This window comes from Scardinius erythrophthalmus (assembly GCF_964197995.2).
Source record: "Scardinius erythrophthalmus genome assembly, chromosome: 20".
Taxonomy (NCBI): domain Eukaryota; kingdom Metazoa; phylum Chordata; class Actinopteri; order Cypriniformes; family Leuciscidae; genus Scardinius; species Scardinius erythrophthalmus.
The window spans coordinates 5,361,184-5,381,238 of record NC_138240.1 but is presented as its reverse complement, the minus strand read 5'-3'; the positions used below and the strand labels follow the sequence as shown (position 1 = coordinate 5,381,238).

Genomic DNA, 20,055 nt, shown 5'->3' with positions numbered 1-20,055 from the left:
GAGGAAATTGAGCCGGAAGATGGTTTGTCTAATATTGGTGAATCATATATTTAACACTTGCACGACACAAACTTGTTTGAAATGATAATATTCTCATGTTGTAATTGGAGAAAACACTACATATACTCAAAATTCAAATAAGCTTTTATTTGATCACTTTTTTAATTTCTATACAGAAAATGCCTCCACAATGCAAAATCATAAATATGAAAATTTGGTGACTATATGGTGAAGTCTACTGTGAAACGGGCTTCAGAATATTGTGAAATTTTGTGTTGCATTGACAGACTAATTCTGAAATCAAACTAATTGAATCGCTCAAACAATTCAATTGTTCATACACAGCTGACCATCTCATTAATTTCACAAAAACATGAAACGACTGCAGGTCAAACAGTAGCTCTAATAAATATTTGGATTTAATATTTGAAACGCTTGCATTAAAAAATTAGGCTGTATGTGACTTTTTGAAGCTGCCTTTTCCAGAACCTGCTAATTATTTTATATTTAAATACTAGAATTAAGCCATTTAATTACTATAAAATAGTATCTATCTTTAAATAGATTGTTGCATTCAGTAAACTTTGTACAAAATGGAAGACTATAGGTGAGAAATAAATGTGCTAAATCTTTGAGGAATTATTTTGAAAACTGTCCATTTGTAGAGCAGACTACAAGAAAGATTCTCACCATTATTTGTCACAAGTTTTTAAATCTCACAAACCAAGTCAATAACATGTCCAGGTCATTTTCAATTTACTGCAATATTTTTTTTTTTATTAAATATGCATAAATTAAAAGGAGTAAACAAATACTACCATAATGTATCAATGGAAAATGTATTATATAAAAATATAATTTCATATTTTTGCCTGGTTTTGATTACTTTTGTTCTGTACAGGTTTTGTGAGATTCCCGTATGATATTACATTAGATATTAGAACATCCTGAAGGTATTAAGTGCTCCTGTCACATACAGTGATATATTTATAGAGATCAGAAAAGTGAACTGTGTACATTATAATCTGAGGAATGCAATAAAGCGGTCACTTAATAGGAAGTGCAAATGAAAAAAGCATTTTCTATAAGATCGTTACGCGGTGGGCCGAATTATAATGTGCAGTCAGTACAAAACAAATGAATGCATTTCCCATTGGATCTACGCGTCCTTTCATTCAGAGGTAAAACAACGTAAATGGAAGCCAAATGTGTCCAATCTAACCTCGACTTTATAGTCATTTATTCATATCAAAAGCTGTGTATACAATTATATATTCAATCTATAATTATTAACAAAATAAAATGAAAGCGCCCCATCCCCAGCATCTGATCCAAATGATCAAAGATAATACAACATTTATTACAATACAAAAATACTGTACATAGGTGCCTTAAAAATCATCATGTAAAGAGCTCTATCCAGAAAGCACTTTGCTGAAATATTCTCATCGCTCCAAAGAGTTTATAAATTCAACACAGTAATTCAAAAAGAATGTAATGTTTAAATCTTGCTGCGCATTTTCCTTTCATTTAAGATAAAAAAAAGAAGAAGAAGCAAATTCTCGCTGGAAAACAGGCCTCCGTTTGTGTCCCGCAACAGAGGGGCTTTTCCCAGACCTTACGACAGACGGAAAAAAAGCATCACGTGAATGAAAATAAAAATGGAAGATTTTCTGAATTATAACCATCTCTATTTCTCACTCCACATCAGCATCTGGCAATTACGAAAATAAATAGATCACGAGTGAGTGGACAGACTTTACTAGAAGATCTCAGAAATCATAGTGAAAAAGGATTTTTGATCACGATGTCCCTGATATGATAAACCATCCCTGCTAATAGCGCCCTCGCTGAAAGCCTGATGGAATAAACAGGAGGCCTGATTCGTGATGCTAAACGGTGCAGCTTTCCCCAAGGTTGGGCGTTCAGACATCACCATTGTGGACAGCAGCTTAGCTAGCTCAGAAAAGCAAGCTTAGGAAAAAATAAAGAACACAGTTGGTGACGATGAACAGCGCAAACCTCATTCTCCGAATTCTAATCATTGCTGAAGCGATGCAGACGAATCGGTATGCGATCTATGCATCCGCCACCACCAGCTTAACCCGTTTCCTTGAGTTCGTCATTAAGAAAAACACAAAAATCTGCATTCCCACCCCATGATGCTTGTGCACCAGCCTGAGAGAGTAGCCCCAGCCTCGCCAACTTCCTGTGGGAGTCAGAGCAGAGGCCGAGGTTCAAGTTTCTGTAGATTAAAGATTAAAGTTGGAAGTGATAAGAGTGAGAAAGAATGAAGGGGAGTGGGAAAACAGCAGAAATCAGTCCGTCTCCATGCTGACACAGGAAGAGGCTCCGTCCCCGGCATCATGGGTCTGGGACGTGATGTGGTTCTCTGGGACGGGTGGAGGGACGGTGGGCTGGCGGATCTTGTCTTGGCGCTGGTAGAACAGGAGGTAGGCGGCACTGGTCTACAAGAGCAGATGGAGATCGAACGTGTCAGTGACTGCTTTTCAAGGCTGCATTTATTTCATCGAAAACATTGTCATATGTGACAATTTAAAATAAGTGTTTTCAATTTTAATGTTATTAAAAATGTAACTAAAACAGATTTTACAACATCATTACTCCAGTCTTCAGTGTCACTTTATCCTTCAAAAAATCATGCTGATTTGCTGCTCAAGAAACATTTATTGTCAGTGTTGAAAACAGTTGTGCTGATTAACATTTTTGTGGAAATCGTGATTCTTTTTTTTTTTCAGGGTTCTTTGATGAATGGAAAGTTCAAAAGAGCAGCATTTATTTGAAACAGAAATCTTTTGTGACATTATAAATGTCTTAATTGTCATTTTCTTTTCATTAATTGAATGCATATTTGCTGAATAACAGCATTAAAGTCCCCATGAAATCAAAATGGACAATTCTTATTTTAGGGAATGCTGCAGTATTTATTATAAATGACTTATCTGTGCACATCATTTTTATTTATTTTTTAATTCCTCATCATTTTTAAATCAAACTAACTTCCCCTTCCTTACTCACATGACATCACAGCAATAGCAATCATCCAATTAATTCCAAAATCAAGTCCCGCCCTACATTTTTGCTTGTTTTAGAAGCTGGTTCACTCGGATTATTCATCACATTAGGAAAGAAAAGACTATCACAAGTTTCGTGCCAGCTTGAATTACCTTTTTTTTTTTTTTTTTTAAATGACAGTAATGCAAGTCTTTTTCTGCTTATTCAATTTGGTTTGTTTTGTTTAGATTTACTTTCATAAATCACCATAACCCTGTAAAAGCAGATAGTAAATTTACAAATTGTATTTTGTTAAATTATATTAATATTAGTCAACTCCTAAGATGTGGCTGGACGACATGTTATCTCAATCTGGAGGCCACCATGAGTTTATTATGTAGAATAAACCAGCTCGGGTCTACTCAGACCCATGCGGCCAAGACGCAGAGAAAGTTATTGTGTTTTGAGGAAAAACAAACATTTAATTTTGTCTAGGAGAGAATGCACTGATGAATCATGCACAGCAAGGCCGAGAAAAGTTATTAAAAAGTAAAAAGGGTCTGTTTTGATTTCATGTTGACCACTCAACCCACAGAGAAGCATCAATCTCACCACAATCTGTTCCTCCCTTGCAAAGGTCACCTTGCTGTCGTCAAAGTAATACCACTGGCCGTTGTCCTTGTTCTGGGCATAACTAGTATCTAGAAGGGATAAAAAGGGAAATATTTTTCTAATGTTATTATCACTAAACAAAAAAGCTAGGAATGCACCTATACCACTTTTTTCAGAGTGAGTCAGATAGTAATACTCTCATTTTTTGCAGTCGCCGATAAACAAACAAAAATAACGACTTTATTCAACCATCTCTTCTCTTCCATGTCATTCTACGCCAGCGCATTATTGACCGACGCTGTTCACGTGAGCACCACGACACATGCGTAGAATCTGGAAGCGCTGCACTGTTTACATTACGTGAATAGCGTAGGAGAATGACATGGAAGAGAAGAGATTGTTGAATAAAGTCATTGTTTTTTGCACACAAAAAGTATTCTCGTCGCTTCATTACATTACATGTGAACCACTGTAGTCACATGGACAATTTTAACAATGTCTTTACTACCTTTCTGGGCCTTGAAAGTTGCAATGACATTGCGGTCTATGGTTGGCTCAGAAACCTCTCGGATTTCATCAAAAATATCTTAATTTGTGTTCCGAAGATGAACTAAGGTCTTGAACTAAGGAACTAACGACATGAGGGTAAGTAATGACAGAATTTTAATTTTTGGGTGAACTATCCCTTTAACTTGTTGAGCAAATAGATGTTTCCTTCAGTTATTTTCTTAACTGCTTAATTATGCCAGTTAAAGTGTATAGTAAGAGCACTGTTTTGGTTTTTGGTATCGGTGCATCCCTAAAAGTTGCATACCATTTTTGGCATGACATTTTTATTTGCTGTTTAGTAAAAGCTGAGAAGACTGATGCTTACAGTGTCCATCTCGGAGTCCGCCGTAGTGGTTCGACACTGAGATCAGGTCATATCTACAGGGAGGTTCAGTACTGTTCATGGTCTTCTTTAGGAGGAAACCTGAGAAGTCCAAATCCCTGCAGACAGAGAATGAGACATATGAACCAAATGGAAACAAATGCAATAGTCTAAGAATCAACCATTGAAAATAACATGAATATTAACAGGATGTGAAGGAACATTTATTACTCACTAACTATGCATTTATTTCCACTATAACTATGAGTTATCGGCACCATTAAAACAACCAGAACTATACAAATGTACACTTCCAGTCAAAATTTTGAAGTAAGATTTTATTTTCCTTTTTTGAAAGAAATTAATACTTTTAATCAGCAATAATGCATTAAATTGATCAAAAGTAACAGTAATGACATTAATAATGTCTCAAAAACGATATAAATTTTAAATAAATGCTGTTCTTTTGAACTTTCTAATCAAAGAATTTTTTTTATCACAGGTTCAACAAAAATATTAAGCAGCACAACTGTTTTTAACATTGATAATGATAAGAAATGTTTCTTGAGCAGCAAATCAGCATATTAGAATGATTTCTGAAGGATCAAGTGACTGAAGACTGGAGTAATGGCCCCATATTTTTGAATGGTAGTGTATGTACATCTTAATCTGACAAAACAATACTTCATCTTACCGCAAGGGGAACTCCACAATAGTATCCAGTTTCTCTCGAGAGTACTTTGTGTAGGAGAAACGCTTTAAATGGATGATCAGAACCTCTGGCAAAGACCACAGATCCAATTTCTTAGTAGCAAGCTGATGCCTTTTACATGTCGGACAATACCTACAGACCACATAAACAAACACAAACTTACTTGTGGAGGATTCAGTCCTGTTCTTTAAATACATCACTAGAAATTATAAAACGAATGATTCTGGCTCTAAATTCTGCAACAAACAACACAAGATGTTCCCCTTCCTTCATAAAGTTTGTAGTTCAGTCAGATATGTCAATAGCAAAGAAAGTAAAGTGTGTTGCAAGTGCTTGATTGCTAATCGCTTGCTCAGCACACAATAGCATATAAATAGTATATGTATCTTAAGTAAAAACATGAACTGTTACATGATTTATGTATAACATGGTTCCCTACATTATTACGGGAAACCCGTGATTACAGTGCCACTGCACAACTAGTAAGCTTTCCTGTAAAATGTGTACCTTGAAATGCAAGTCATTTTGGATAAAAGCGTCTGCCAAATGCATAAATGTAAAAGTAATAAAGGACTGACTGGAATTAAAGCCTAGAATCTGTGATGGGTCTAAGAAGAAAATTACCAGGGGTTTTCCTCTTCCAGTGTCTCTACCGTGGTAAAGAGCTCTATACATTCCTGTAGCTGCACTGTTGTTTGCAGGTGAGGGACGTCCATGCTCTGATGCTTTATGTATTTCTGCATTAACACATAAACAACATATGTTTGCAATAGAAAGGATGCAGTTTGCATAACTTAAACCACCAAGACGGAAACAAAAGATCATTAAAAACTATGTATTTTGATTTATATTTAATCAAAGAATCAATTTCATACTGCATTTAAGCAAATTAAGCACATCAAAAAGCTTTAAGACCAGTGGTTCTTGAATGGTGATTAAAAAACCATGATAAATGCAAATTAGAAAATGTTCAATATTGTTTTATGATTGCAAAATAGCAAGGCTATTACCTAGGGGGTAAGAGACAAATTTTTATTTTATTACGTTATTACTTGTGCCTTGATGCCGTTTTGTGTTGCTGCAAAACCAGTTGAAAGCCACTTGACAAAGACATTGAGAAAAACTAGGTAATGCATATAACATTATGAGGTTTTCATATTTATAGCAGTGACACAATACAGATCACACATCACTGCATTAGGAGCTATACTTTAAAATGAGCATGATATTAAACCTTGAATCGAATTGACTGTATTGAGCTTTGGATGAGAGGTTACATTCATTTCCTAGTGCAACACCAGACGCAAAGCATTTCTTAAGGATCAAAGAGCTCATTAGCAATCTTACCTCGGCTTCATTCTCATTGTAATACTTCTTCTTTACATCAGGGTCCCAGTCGATGGCAATGTATGGCTGAGCTAAACAGAAACAGTGAGTCACGCCATTTGGAGAAGGAACATTTACACTTATGTATTCTCTGATTTAAAAGACACCATGACAGCCGCTCTTCAACTTTGAAAAGGTGTGAATTGAGCAGCCGGATAAATAAGACACATAATCTCACTTTGTTATGACCCTTGCTTGTGTGCACATGACCCTGAAGTTGTACAAAGGCATCAGAAGTAGAGAGGTCTGTAATAAATTGAGTTTCTCATTAGTGTACTCACAGCTGAAAGAGAAGCTGCTGCCCGCCTCTGTCATCCCTCGCTCCGTGGTGCCATTAGAGTTCACCGCCTGAATGGTGAAGAGGGCTTTTTTCCGTCTCTCGGTGTAGTGCCGTCTGCCCGGGACCCTCTTATTTGCCTGCGCACAAGTTGCTACCCCTTCCCCGTCTTCCTCCTCCTCCTCTTCATCATCCTCTTCCTCCTTTCCCGCAGGTTCTGCGCCAGCACTTTGGTCCCCATCGTTGGCATCTTGGGAGTTGGTGTCAGTGCTGCCGCACGCTGATTGGCCCTCTTCTGTACTGCTGGCCCGGTCCGGTTCACTGCTCGACTCTTCCTCCTCAGCTCGCTCCTCCCCCTCGCTGCTCGGGCTGGCTTCTAACGGGCCGTTGTTCTGCCCATCCGCCTGATTGCTCTCTTGAGTCTGTTCCTCTTTCTTGGCTGGCCCCGCCTCCTCAGAGTCTTCCTCGCCCTCATCTGTTCAGAAATTAATCATTATAAGTACCATACTGTTAACAAGTTTGAAAGTACAGTTTCTTTATGATTTGAAAGATGTCTCAGTAACATTTTACTTAAAGCCTTTATAAATAATTCATTATAAAAGTAATTTTAATGCATTAATTATGCTTGTAATGCACTTTATAATGCATATCATGAATAATTGAAACCACAGTTATAATACATTATAAATACTTCTCTATTCGTTGTTACACCTCTAGAAAGTATAATGCATTAAAACACGACAAACAACCAATTATAAGAAGTAACAAGGAATCTGCAAATATTATAATGCATTTAATGTTGGTTACATTTATTTATGAAAAGATATAATGCAACCATCTTTAATATGCATTATACATAAAGGCTTTAAGTTAAGTTACCAAAGTCTCTTATGCTCACCAAGGCTGTATTTTTTTTTTTTTAAATCAGATGTACAGAAAAAAACAGTAATATTATGTAATATTATTACAATTTAAAATAACCATTTTCTATTTGAATATATTTTCAAATTTAATTTATTCCTGTGATGGTAAAGCTGAATTTCCAGCATCATAACCTTCAGAAATCATTCTAATATGCTGATTTGCTGCTCAAGAAACATGTCTTATTATTATTATCAATGTTGAAAACAGTTGTGCTGCTTAATATGTTTGTGGATTTTGAGGAATAATAATTTCAAGAACAGCATTTATTTGAAATAGAAATAATTTGTAACATTATAAATGTCTTTACAGTCAATTTTGATCAATTTAATGCATCATTGCTGAATAAATTAATTCTTAATATTGTTACTTTCTTTAAAAATAAAATAAAAAACCTCACTGTCCCCAAAAATGTTTAACTAAAAGAAAATGCAGTCATACCATCACTAACTCCATTGGTCTGTGCCGTGTACAACTCTTCATCCTCATCTTCTTCCTCTAATTCTGAGGGATCTAGGGGATGAACATAACGCCTGTGTAGGGATATAATCATGACACATATGAATGGCAGCCCAACTCTGGCTAAAAAAAAAAAAAAACGGATCAAGACAACTTTACTTTAACTCAATGATACCGAATAACACCATACGATCACAGAAGTAACAGGAAGTAGTTATTTATCAGATGCAACGGAACTTAGATGATATGATGCATATACAGATACAGATGCAGTTTTACAGTAAATAAAAAAAAACATCATATAAGTACAGCACATTTAAAACTAAATGATCTCGAAAGTCCAATCTAGCTTGTGACAAACCCTGTATGACCGGTTAGACTTACGCCAGTCTTTTCAGGAGGAGCTGGTAGAGATCTTCCCGCGTGCACTGGGCGCGTGGCACAGACATCAGCAGCGGGTGGCCGAACAGGGAGGTGCTGTAGCTGTTGCTGCCTGAGCCGTAATCTCTGTAATGTGAGCGTTCACGCATGTAGATGGCCAGAATCACCTCCTCATCAGCCTGATCCATACAGCCATTGTTCAGCTGATACCTGCAGCAACACACCAGAAAAAACACAGTCAGACACACACCTACCTTTTTCCCTATAACCAGTTTATATACAGTTACAGTAATATTACCTGTAAATTAATTCTTAAACAATATTGCTATAAGTTAATTAATTACATCTGTGTGTGTTGGTGTGTTTGTATTATTAAGGCTGTTTACTCGGTCCTCTCTTACACAAATATATCGTCCCGGTCCAGTATACAGCTTAAGGACTCCTCAGCTTGGTAAATCCTATAGAAGCGATGATTGAACACGTCAGCGACAGCCATCTGTGTGAAACAGATCAATTATTAGCTCAGAACAAATGACAGGGTCATATGATTAACCAAATCTAATAATTGAATTGTCAGAACAATTCGACAATGTTTCAATAGTTGAAAGAACTTGTTTGAACCTGGCTGGGTGGGACGTCTGTTGCCTGAGAGAGGGCCGTGCACAAGTCAATCACTCGGCCAGCTTTAGGGACAATCAGACGATACTGCAGAGGCAAGTCATACACATTCATCAGTCATCAGGATGAACAAAACTCAATGTAAAGCATCCTTACTAAGCGCTGTTCAACAGAACTCTCAGACTATTTTAGCCTTAGCAAAACTGGTTCTGATGACAACATCACACACCACCAGCTGTCTTCCTGTTTACAGATGTGCAGCGCTAAATTATTCACATCTGCTAAACTCATTGCATGGGCTCACTCATAATGAGCATATCTGTCGTGCTGCACATATGCTGCATTTCCTGCTAGAAATGACTGAGCATTACGGTATTTTGCTGTTTTTTTGTGTGTATATAACATAATACACACCTGTGTCGGTTTGGCCATGGGATCCAGTGAGACATAGAACACCTCCATGACCCTCTCCTTACTGACTGGTAAGGGCACACTTAAGTAGCAGAAGGGGTCAAATGTCACAGAGACCTTGTTGCACTCGGGGCACACCAATGTCGACTTAAACAACCCGTGGAATGTGTCGACAATGACCGAATCGTTCCGCCGCAGATGGTTGCGCCACGCTTCCTCAGCCACTTCCTGTAACACAAAAATAGAAATGTGATTCCCATAGTAACACTTTGTTTTGTTTGTAGAGTTCTAAACTCATTAAGAGGTCAACCAGTAGTGGTTTTACAGATATTGCTAAACTAAGCTGGAAAACTGGCCAATAACAATGTTTTTTAAAATCATTATTAGGGCTGCATGATTAATTGAAATAAAACCGCACGCGATTTGCCAAAGGCTGCGATTATTTTATGTGCAGCTTGTCAGTAGTATATGCTGCTCCATATGAACGCCAGAGGGCACTCTCACGCAGACACGCCAAATATGCCCCACGCAGAAGTAGATAATGCACATCATTCCAGGAAATCCCTATGGCCATAATACTATTGCTGTAGCTGAATAAACAGAAGACTGAAACGCTTTGATTGATTTATTAAATGTTGTCTTTTGTTTGACAACAGGTTCATAAATGCTTCTCATGTTTGGAAAGATGTTGGACAACGTGTTGCTTTTTCAAAAGCACGTTATAAGCTCAAACTCACAGTGCTTTCCGATGGAGCAGCATTTACTACTGACCACAGAGCCGTACGTCACTGACAAGCTGCACATTAAAAAAAAAAAATAATCGCAGCCTTTGCGATTTCATAAGTCTAAACAATTTATTGTTATATATTACATACAGTGCTATGCATAAGTTTAGACACCCATGCTAAAGTTGACTAAAAAGAGGAATAAAAAATCATCTTTTGGAAATTGAACTTAATGCCTTAATTAAAAAAATTAGGAAAAATCCAACCTTTAAGGACACCAATTTTCTTTGTGAATGAATAATGTATCCTAAATAAATAAATGTTCTTCCTTAAAATACAGGGTGCATAAGTCTGGACGCCCCTATGTTAAATTCCCATAGAGGCAGGCAGATTTTTATTTTTAAAGGCCAGTTACTTCATGGATCCAGGATACTATGCATCCTGATAAAGTTCCCTTGGCCTTTGGAATTAAAATAGCCCCACATCATCACATAGCCTTCACCATACCTAGAGATTGGCATGGAGTACTTTCCATAAGATCATCTCTCAATGCAAATCAAACTAGCTATTAGGCTAACTGAAATAAAACCATGCCAATCTCTAGGTATGGTGAAGGCTATGTGATGATGTGGGGTTATTGCATAGCACTGTATATTGTTATATGTTATAAATGGCATGAGGTACACACTATGCAAGTTATTCTTCATGTACTATAGTGTTCATGTGTAAAAAGCACCTGGTCAGGTCTTCCATCAGCATCCTTGAGTTCAATATACTCCTTCTTTTTGACCCGGTTGAGGTCTTCATGAAGACCGTCCAACAGGAAAGACAGCAGCTCCTGAGAGTCGTGTTGCTGGTAGCCCAGAAACTGTGACGCAAAGTGGCCGACCTTGGTCTGCACAGACACACAAAAGCAATGCTGGTTAATTTCTGCACTACTAATGGAGAATTAACTAAAAACAAAACTCAAACACACATAATTACCATATTTACAGCCTATAAATGACTTCAATTGATCAAAAGTGACAGTAAAGACATTTAAAATGTTACAAAATATTTTTGTTTCAAATAACTGCTGTTCTTTTGAACTTTCTTTTTCTTGAATCCTGAATAAAAATGTATCATAGTTTGCACAAAAATATTCAGCAGCAGCAGTTTTCAACATAAATGATAATAAATGTTTCTTGAGCAGCAAATCAGCATATTAGAATGATTTCTGAAGGATCATGTGACACTGAAGGCCGGAGTAATGATCCTGAAAATTCAGCTTTGCATCACAGGAATAAATTACACTTTAAAATACATTCAAATAGAAAAAAGTTATTTTGAATGGTGATCACGTTATTGTAACGTCTTACTGTAATGTTATTGTTTATAGTCATTTTTTGCATTGATTTACCTTAATTAATATGAAAGAAGGGGGAAAACGGATTGGAAATTGTTGCAAACCAGATTTGAAATGGACAAAATGATTTCAGCTCTGCTGGTGTTCGCAAACAAGTTTTGCACTAAAAATGCTAATGCAGAGTGATCACTACAATTACGTTACCTTAAATACCCGAGGAACCACAGAATAGTGCCTCCCTGACCACATCTGTTTGATGACATCTGCGTAGGCTTCTGCAATTTCCCCCTTCATGCCCAGAGGGTTAGTGAAGTTCAGCTCCTCCAGATACAAGTTCATCAGGAAGTACTCCGTCAATGGCGGCGTGTTACTCAGACACTATGGGAAAAAATGCACACTTCATTTTAAGAAGAGCCTTATAGATATTTTTGTAAAAGATGTTCATGACCTCTGACCTGTAAAGCTGAGTTCATGAAGCAGGTGTTGCCCAGGTTCGTGAGGCCACACACTCCAGGAGGCCCTCGATACGAGTCCTCGTCAGCAGAGTTACGCCTGGAGACACAAAATTCCATATTAATTCCAAATATTCAATAAAATCAAAGTTATGTTTCAAAGCCCAGTGAACTGCCCATCTAAAAGAGCATTTCTGGTTATGATAGCCACATACCAACTTTTGATGTGAAAGTTCTCTATGAAAAGGCTAGCTAGGTTTTAATTCTTTTTGAGTTTTTTTTTTAAGCTTTCTTCAGAGAAAACCATCATAATTTATTTTAATATGACTATTTTCCCCTCTCTCTTTGATGACTAGAATAGGCTAGGTTTGATTACCTTTAGGAATTTAATGTAAATGCCATCTGCTATACTTTAAGCTGATCTAAATTTATACTATGCATTAAATTATTACTATTTTTATATATATTATATGACTGGCTCAACACACAATATATGACTATAATATAGTGTATTTCTACACTGAAATAGAGGGTAACACTTTATTACAATAGTTCACTTGAAATATTCAACTAACTATAAGTAACTTTGCAAGTAACCTAACAGTCTACCAATACTCTAATGAGATTTAGTTGGTATGTAGTTGCAAATTAATAAAAGTTAGTTGACATGTAGTTGCAAAGTACAGTAAGCAGAATGTCTAAAGTGGACTATCGAAATAAAGTGAAACCAAATACAGCATTACAATATAAGGTTGAGGCAGTGCAGATCAAGTGATTTTTGCAGCTTAGGTTCAATATTTGGGGATAACTGGGGATGAATAGCACATTAAGCTCCTTAATTCCAAAAAAAATCACATAGAATTTGATTCCTCATGATATGACCTCTTTAAAACATGTCCCATATCTTTTTAAACTGATCTGTATTGGGCAAAATCTCCTTTGCAACCGACTACAGTTGTTTGTCTGTTTATAATTTAGCACCATGCCAACAACTATGGTTATATTCATGGTTAGAAACAAGTGGAAAATTGAAAAAGTAAAAAATAAATATAAAAAATCTAACCTTTATAAAACCAACAAATAAAAAGACAATCTATAAAAGGTTTTTAATTTTTTTATTAAGAAAAATCTAACACTAAATCTGCCTACACTTTATTAAAAATGTCTTAAGAATGAATCGAAAAGTAGAGCCCTAGAGGAGTTAAACCATTACAGTAAATCCAAATATGCTTCAGAGATATTGGACTCTAGCATAAGGGGCATATAAGAAGATCTTTGTCACTCTGGAGATAATATGATCCCAGCCATTTTCAGAAAGGACATGTTTTTCCCAAACTACGAGATTGATCTTGTAAAGTTTATTTGTGCTATACTGATCCCATTTTCCTTGCCATTTTTGAAGTGTCTAACCTACTACACCTAGTTACATATTTAAATAAATGCGGCTGATGAAAACTGTATGGATGACTGTGTTTTGTGCTTTAGACACGTGACTTTCCATTTACCTAAACAAAAACAGAAAGGAAACTTGCGCTAGTGCACGAGAGAAGGAAGCTGGTGCCTTCATACTCACATGATCTGAGGCCTGGATGTGGGCCACGTACCGTCCACATTCCTGATCTCCATAATCACCGTCTGTGGAGTGGGTAGAGCATGTTAAGACACAACACACCCACAAACACAAGCAGGGTGGCCCATGACAAAGCATTCTTCTTTCTTTTTTTAAGAAAGCATAACCGTTTGGTGACATTTACAGTAAAATGACGGATGATCAGAGTTAAGGAGTGTAAATGATAGGTGTGTATTTTACCATGCCGGAACTGAGGCAGGCGTCGAGGACAGTCATGTTAAGGTTGCGTAGCCTTTCTGAGCTCGTATCCGTACTCCTCATCCACAGTCGGCTCTCAGCAGTCTCTGACACAGTAAAATGCTGCCGTATCTTTTGATGTATAGTGTCTATGAAACACAGATACACACGATATTTACACACAGGAGAAAACACATTCACAGATATGCAGCTCAGATACACCAGGCTGCCAAAGTCCTGAGGGGTTTCACACATCCGCTTACAAAACATAATTACACACCAAATATAAAATAGATCTGAGAGAACAACATTTTGTAAAACAAGTGGCAATCCAGAGCTTGAGCTAAACCTTTGATGCTTTGAAGAAGCCATTTAGAAGCAGTTTATCAGGCATAATTCATTGCTTATAGCTATGAATTAGTATGAGCAGAAAAAATAAGGTACAGAGGCTACTGTCATCTAGCTTGATAACATTATATTTAATAACAGACTAATGTTCAAAAGTTTGAGGTTTGTAAGATTTTTAATTTTTAATACTTTATTCAGCAAAGATGCATTAAATTAAGCAAAAATTACAGTAAAGACATTTGTAATGTTACAAATAAAATCTATTTTAAATAAATTTGAACATTCTATTCATGGAAAAATGTTAACCCTGAAAAAAAAAATGTAGAACGGTTTCTACAAAAACATTCAGCAGCAGTTTTTAACACTGATAAATGTTTCTTGAGCAGCAAATCAGCATATTAGAATGATTTCTGAAAGATCATGTGACACTGAAGACTGGAGTAATGATGGTGAAAATTCAGCTTTGCATCACAGAAATAAATTACAAAAGGAAACGTTGTTGTTATGATTGTAATCTCAAAATATCACTGTTTTTTACTGTTTTTTGATCAAGTAAATGCAACCTTGGTGAGCAGAAGAGACTTCTGTCAAAAATAACAAAAAACTTTTGAATGGTAGTGTATGAATGTCATTCAATAAAAGAAAATATAACACCATGATGAGTTAACTTAAAGAAAGATCATAGTACAAGCCGCTTTACAAGCAGAAGATTTTACTACAAAAGATTATCTATTAAATGATAAAACAATGGATGAACACTGGATCTGTGCCACCCGCCATATGCATGTGAATGCATGAGAGAGGAAAAAAAGCACATGCAAAGAAGTTTCTTTTTTAAGTCTGGTTAACTCTGTGAATTTGTCAAACAAAACATACACACACCAGTAGATCTAAACGTCACAAATTGAGCTCAATACAATGAATGAAGTGGACTGAACTCATTAGAATTATTATTATGATGTTCATTGCAGTGATTGTACATACTAAAAGCCTAGTGAGACTGCATCTTTAAATGTCCAAATACTTAGTGAAACTAGTCTATACATTAACAGCCGTTACTCACGTATCTTGTCTGCGCGACTGAACTGTCCAGCTACGGTACTTTCCAAGTTACTAGAGAGACAGAGGTAGACCTCCACAGGGTAGACCTCTACTTTAACAGTGCTGGGAAGATCAACAACCTGGAAAGAGAAAGATGAAGACTTTCACATCATCTTCAGTTAATGCCAAACACTGCCTAATTAGACTGACTCCAATGCAAAGAAAAGTTAACAGTCGGTTTAACACTACCTTTCGTTCCAAAGGAGGCTGATCATCCATCAAGTCATACCATGACAAGAGTTTTTGCCAGGCTTCTGATGGGACCAGGATGAAGTCCTCATTCTCTGACAGCCTCTCTTTCAGGTGGTAGGAGTCCAAATCTACAAAAAGCATACAAAGTATTTCAAAAATATTCTTCACCCACAGTTATTAAAAGCCAGGGTAGGTGATTTGTTCCAGAAGCATTTTTTTGTTGTGCTGATTGAAAGTCTCTTCACATGATAGCAATCACTAAGTTAAGTGGCTTAAAAGTATTTATATGTATATCATCTGTAGAAGGCGTAGGACCATAAAATGTTCATCCAATCATTGCATTCGGTCTAAATGCAATGATACAATGTCCAACCTGCCTGTCAACGTGTGTATCAGCTAATGCTGCGTTCACGGCATAACTACTGTGATTTGGAATAGATTTGGAAACCTGTGACGTTATACTCTGAGCTGTTCGTGAATCGAATTTATGCGTTTAAATGGCAACTTTGAAACGCTCTTTAATAGGGCTAGGACGATACACCTAACTCCCGATTCGATACTATCACGTTACTTGGGAGCCGATACGATAAGTATTGCGATTCTACAAGTACTGCGATTCGATATTGCAATTTTTTTAACACTAGACCATCGGGAAAAGTTAAATCATTCACTTATACAGACTGTAGCCTATAAGATGAGTCATATTTACAAAAACAAATCATGACATCTTTCTGACTTTTATTTCAGAAGCATCGTACAATACTATATTCTATTGAATAAATGATTAAATAACACATACATGTTTTAACAGTCACTTGTCGCCACTTTAGTGGCAAAACAATGTAATCGATAAATGCGTTATTTTAAGCACCAAGTTTCTATCAAAAGCTGATTTTGATCGCTATTGTAGACGTCAGTGTTCATATCTGAACTTTAAACTTTTACCCAAGTTCTTCTATGATAATTTGAACTATTGTATCACAGAAATAATGATACTATGAGGTTGAAAAGAGTGTTTGTGAAGCGGTTTCATGACAACTCTCTCCGGGTCAGCGGCAGCGCCAACACAGATCTGAATGTTGCGATATGATTTTGTCAAAGTTTAATAGACAGACGAATTGAAAGATCGCGTGGGTGTTTGAATCGAGATCACAGTCTTTTAAAGATGAATCGTGCAGCTCTATTGTCTAATCTCTCTCTCAGCATGAGTAGTGCAAGGCTTTTCAGTGCTTTCAGTCTCACTCTTCCACGCGTCCACTTGGGATATTACGTCACTAAACACTCATAGATGACGACACATTTCATCCTCTGTTTTGGAACGAAAGTGGCTAACTTCTGTCAACCTCATCCACAAACAAGGACAAAAATAAAGCTATTGAATTTGAATTAATATCAATTCTGGAATAAAAAAATCGATTTTAGAATCATAATAAAAAATAAAATCGCGATAGCTAGGTGAATTAATTTTTTCTCCTAGCCCTACTCTTTAAGTTGTTTAAGTACATTATTATTGTAATGTTATGTGCTTTGAGACATGAGGTAGTTTAACGCCGTCTCTCGTGATGCTGTTTAATCCCTGCTGTACATGTTCATGTGTTTTGAAGGAGGCGTGGCTTTGGAGACGCTCTGAAGGAATCTTATGTTTTCAAAGCTAGCTTACTATTGCTAGCCTCTCTGAAAATTGCCTACCCTGCCTTTAAAGGAGAACTCCGGTCAATTTTAACATTGAGCTCATTTTTTGTAAATTTGGAGTGCTGTCAATACAGAGAACAACGACAAAAATCGGTGTTGCCTACACCGTGTTATCCTCTTTTTAAAATTTGCACCCTGTTGACTTCAATGGGGCAAGTTTTAAACCTGCTTTTAGCCTCTTAACATCCTTGACGTGTCATTACAAGTGCACAGAAAATGTGAGTGATTACATTAGAGTGAACACGGGTGAATCTGACTGCAGTATATGTGAAAGATATGAATAAAAATGATGTTATTTCAGCCAGCGCACATACCTGTGTTTACATCCTGTTTACGGTCGAAGTCCATAGTAATCGATTGTCGAGTTCACACGCATAGGTTTAGTTACCTATGATCACGCGCGCGAACTCGACAATCGATTACTATGGACTTCGACCGTAAACAGGATGTAAACACAGGTATGTGCGCTGGCTGAATAAACATCATTTTTATTCATATCTTTCACATCTACTGCAGTCAGATTCACCGTGATCACTCTGAAGGAATCACTCACATTAGCTGTGCACTTGTAATGACACATCAAGGATGTTAAGAGGCTTAAAGCAGGTTTAAAACTTGCCCCATTGAAGTCAACAGGGTGCAAATTTTAAAAAGAGGATAACACGGTGTAGGCAACACCGATTTTTGTCGTTGTTCTCTGTATTGACAGCACTCCAAATTTACAAAAAAATTAGCTTAATGTTAAAATTGACCGGAGTTCTCCTTTAAGGGAACAGGTTTACAGAGAATGAGACATTGAACATTTTCATGGGGCAAGTATGGTATTGTGTTCTAAAAGTCAGAATGAACCGGAAGTTGCAATATTCTTTTTGTTTCATATTGTGACAGATTCTCAGACGAGAAAAAAAAAGTAGGACAGGACTTGATTTCCTCCATCAGGGATTGATTGGTTAATTTTAATGATTGTGATATGATATTGGTCGATCTCATGTGACTGACAGGTTGCCCTGCCCTAAGTCCAATTGAGGGCAAAATTATTATTTTTAAATAATGATGTGCACAGATAAATCATTTAAAGAAATACTGAAATACTCCATATAAAAACAATAATTATCCATTTATATTTTATGGTGACTTTAACATCTCAGAATAGCAAAACTTACCTTCAAAGAGCTCAGTGTTATCAATCTTTCCGGGATAAGAGGAGGAATTTTGGTCCCCGGTGTGCACATACTCTTTCCACTGATCAAACCATCTCTTGTCCAACAAATACCTGCAATACAAGACACTTGCACCTGTCACACATCCTGCACTGCTTACTTATCAGTCCAACATCATTTAATGAGCTTTAGGACAAATCTGTTTAATGTAAACTGCACTGGGCACCAGTGAAATACACGGATTAAGACACCAAACACTTGCCATCTGTCTTTCAGGTCGAGAATGAATTTATGGCTGACCTGCCTTTCCTTTCCAAGGAACGAGCAGAAACCGAAAGTAACTTTCCCATAACAGACTGGCATACCTTCCAGAGATGGAAGTGAAACTTAAAGCAAGTGTGTTAATACATTTGCTCAATGAAAATGAAATGAAAGAGTATAAAGCAGGCAGAGTTGGGAATGTGGTCAGACAACCAACATGTCAAAACGTAATGATCCTTAGGAAGCTGTTAACCAGGTTAACAGATCTATCAGGCCTGAAACCTCACCTGTATGTTAGTTTCGCTCTCTTATTTGATCTTTAAACCATTTTTAACTCTCTCAATCATATTGGCAAGGCTATTATTGAATCTGAAAACCCTCAAACAACACAAACCCAAACATGTTATCAGGTTTATAGAGTTATGTTAGAGCTTTATCTGTGTTGTTGTTGTTTATTGAATGTTTGTTTGTTTGTTATCTAGGCTGAAGTTTCTCTTACCAGCTGTCTCCGGCCCGGAGCTGCTGCTGGTTCAGGTTGTCGATCTCCCGCCACTGGGTCTCTAGTCCCGGAGGCTCCGTAGCCGAACCGGAGCTGCAGTTCGCAGCCATAATCACACATAAAATCCGAAAAAAAGCGTTAGAGCCGCATAGACACACCGGAATGTTTTGACGCAGGAAGTAGGAAGCGGTTAGAATGACAACTTCCGCCTTGCGAAAGGGGGCGGAACTCCAAAGGGCGAGAGGGCGTGTGTGATGGAAGAGAGAGTTTAACTTTAGAGTTTGAACCAAATAAATAGATACATAAATTACCAATGCGATAAATGCCTTACCATTTTCATAATATTTACACTTAACTTATGTTGTCATATTAATGCTGTCTTTTATTGAATTCTGCAATTTGTAATATGTAATATACACCATCCCTAAATTGCACATAACACGGTCAGTTCACATTCCTTTTCCTGTGTGTGAAACAGTTCATGGCCAAAAAGTAATTCGGCTTGCCACACCAAATTGTTATAAATTGAACAAAACCTGGCAGGTTTCATAATTCGCGATATCATCACAAAACGAATTAATAACTTGAATTAATTATCGAAATTAATAATTAATGCATTAAACAACTACAATAAAAGTATATCCAACCTTACTCAGAGATTTCTAAGTCACGTGAAAATTCACGTGAAAATTCTGACCACTAACAACATATATTAGACCCCATTAATCGACCAATTAAACCCATGTAGCCTACTAAAATCGATTGCTGGACATCGTAATGTTATTGTACATTCATCTGATTTATGATTTA

The 20,055-nt window shown here is 36.8% G+C and overlaps 1 protein-coding gene across 1 annotated transcript; it reads right to left on the bottom strand.

Moving 5' to 3' along the window:
- Window positions 1-134: 134 nt before the first annotated feature.
- usp11 (ubiquitin specific peptidase 11) lies at window positions 135-19,455 on the bottom strand. Its single transcript, XM_081349119.1, has 21 exons — window positions 19,246-19,455; window positions 18,489-18,598; window positions 15,631-15,761; window positions 15,404-15,521; window positions 13,996-14,141; window positions 13,759-13,820; window positions 12,189-12,285; window positions 11,938-12,111; window positions 11,125-11,283; window positions 9,667-9,891; window positions 9,256-9,339; window positions 9,036-9,130; window positions 8,638-8,844; window positions 8,236-8,327; window positions 6,878-7,348; window positions 6,558-6,628; window positions 5,835-5,947; window positions 5,193-5,342; window positions 4,502-4,617; window positions 3,628-3,716; window positions 135-2,468 (listed from the first exon to the last, which is right to left on the bottom strand). Exons 1-21 carry the CDS (start codon window positions 19,353-19,355, stop codon window positions 2,319-2,321), a joined length of 2,970 nt encoding a protein of 989 aa, XP_081205245.1. The 5' UTR covers window positions 19,356-19,455; the 3' UTR covers window positions 135-2,318.
- Window positions 19,456-20,055: the final 600 nt, after the last annotated feature.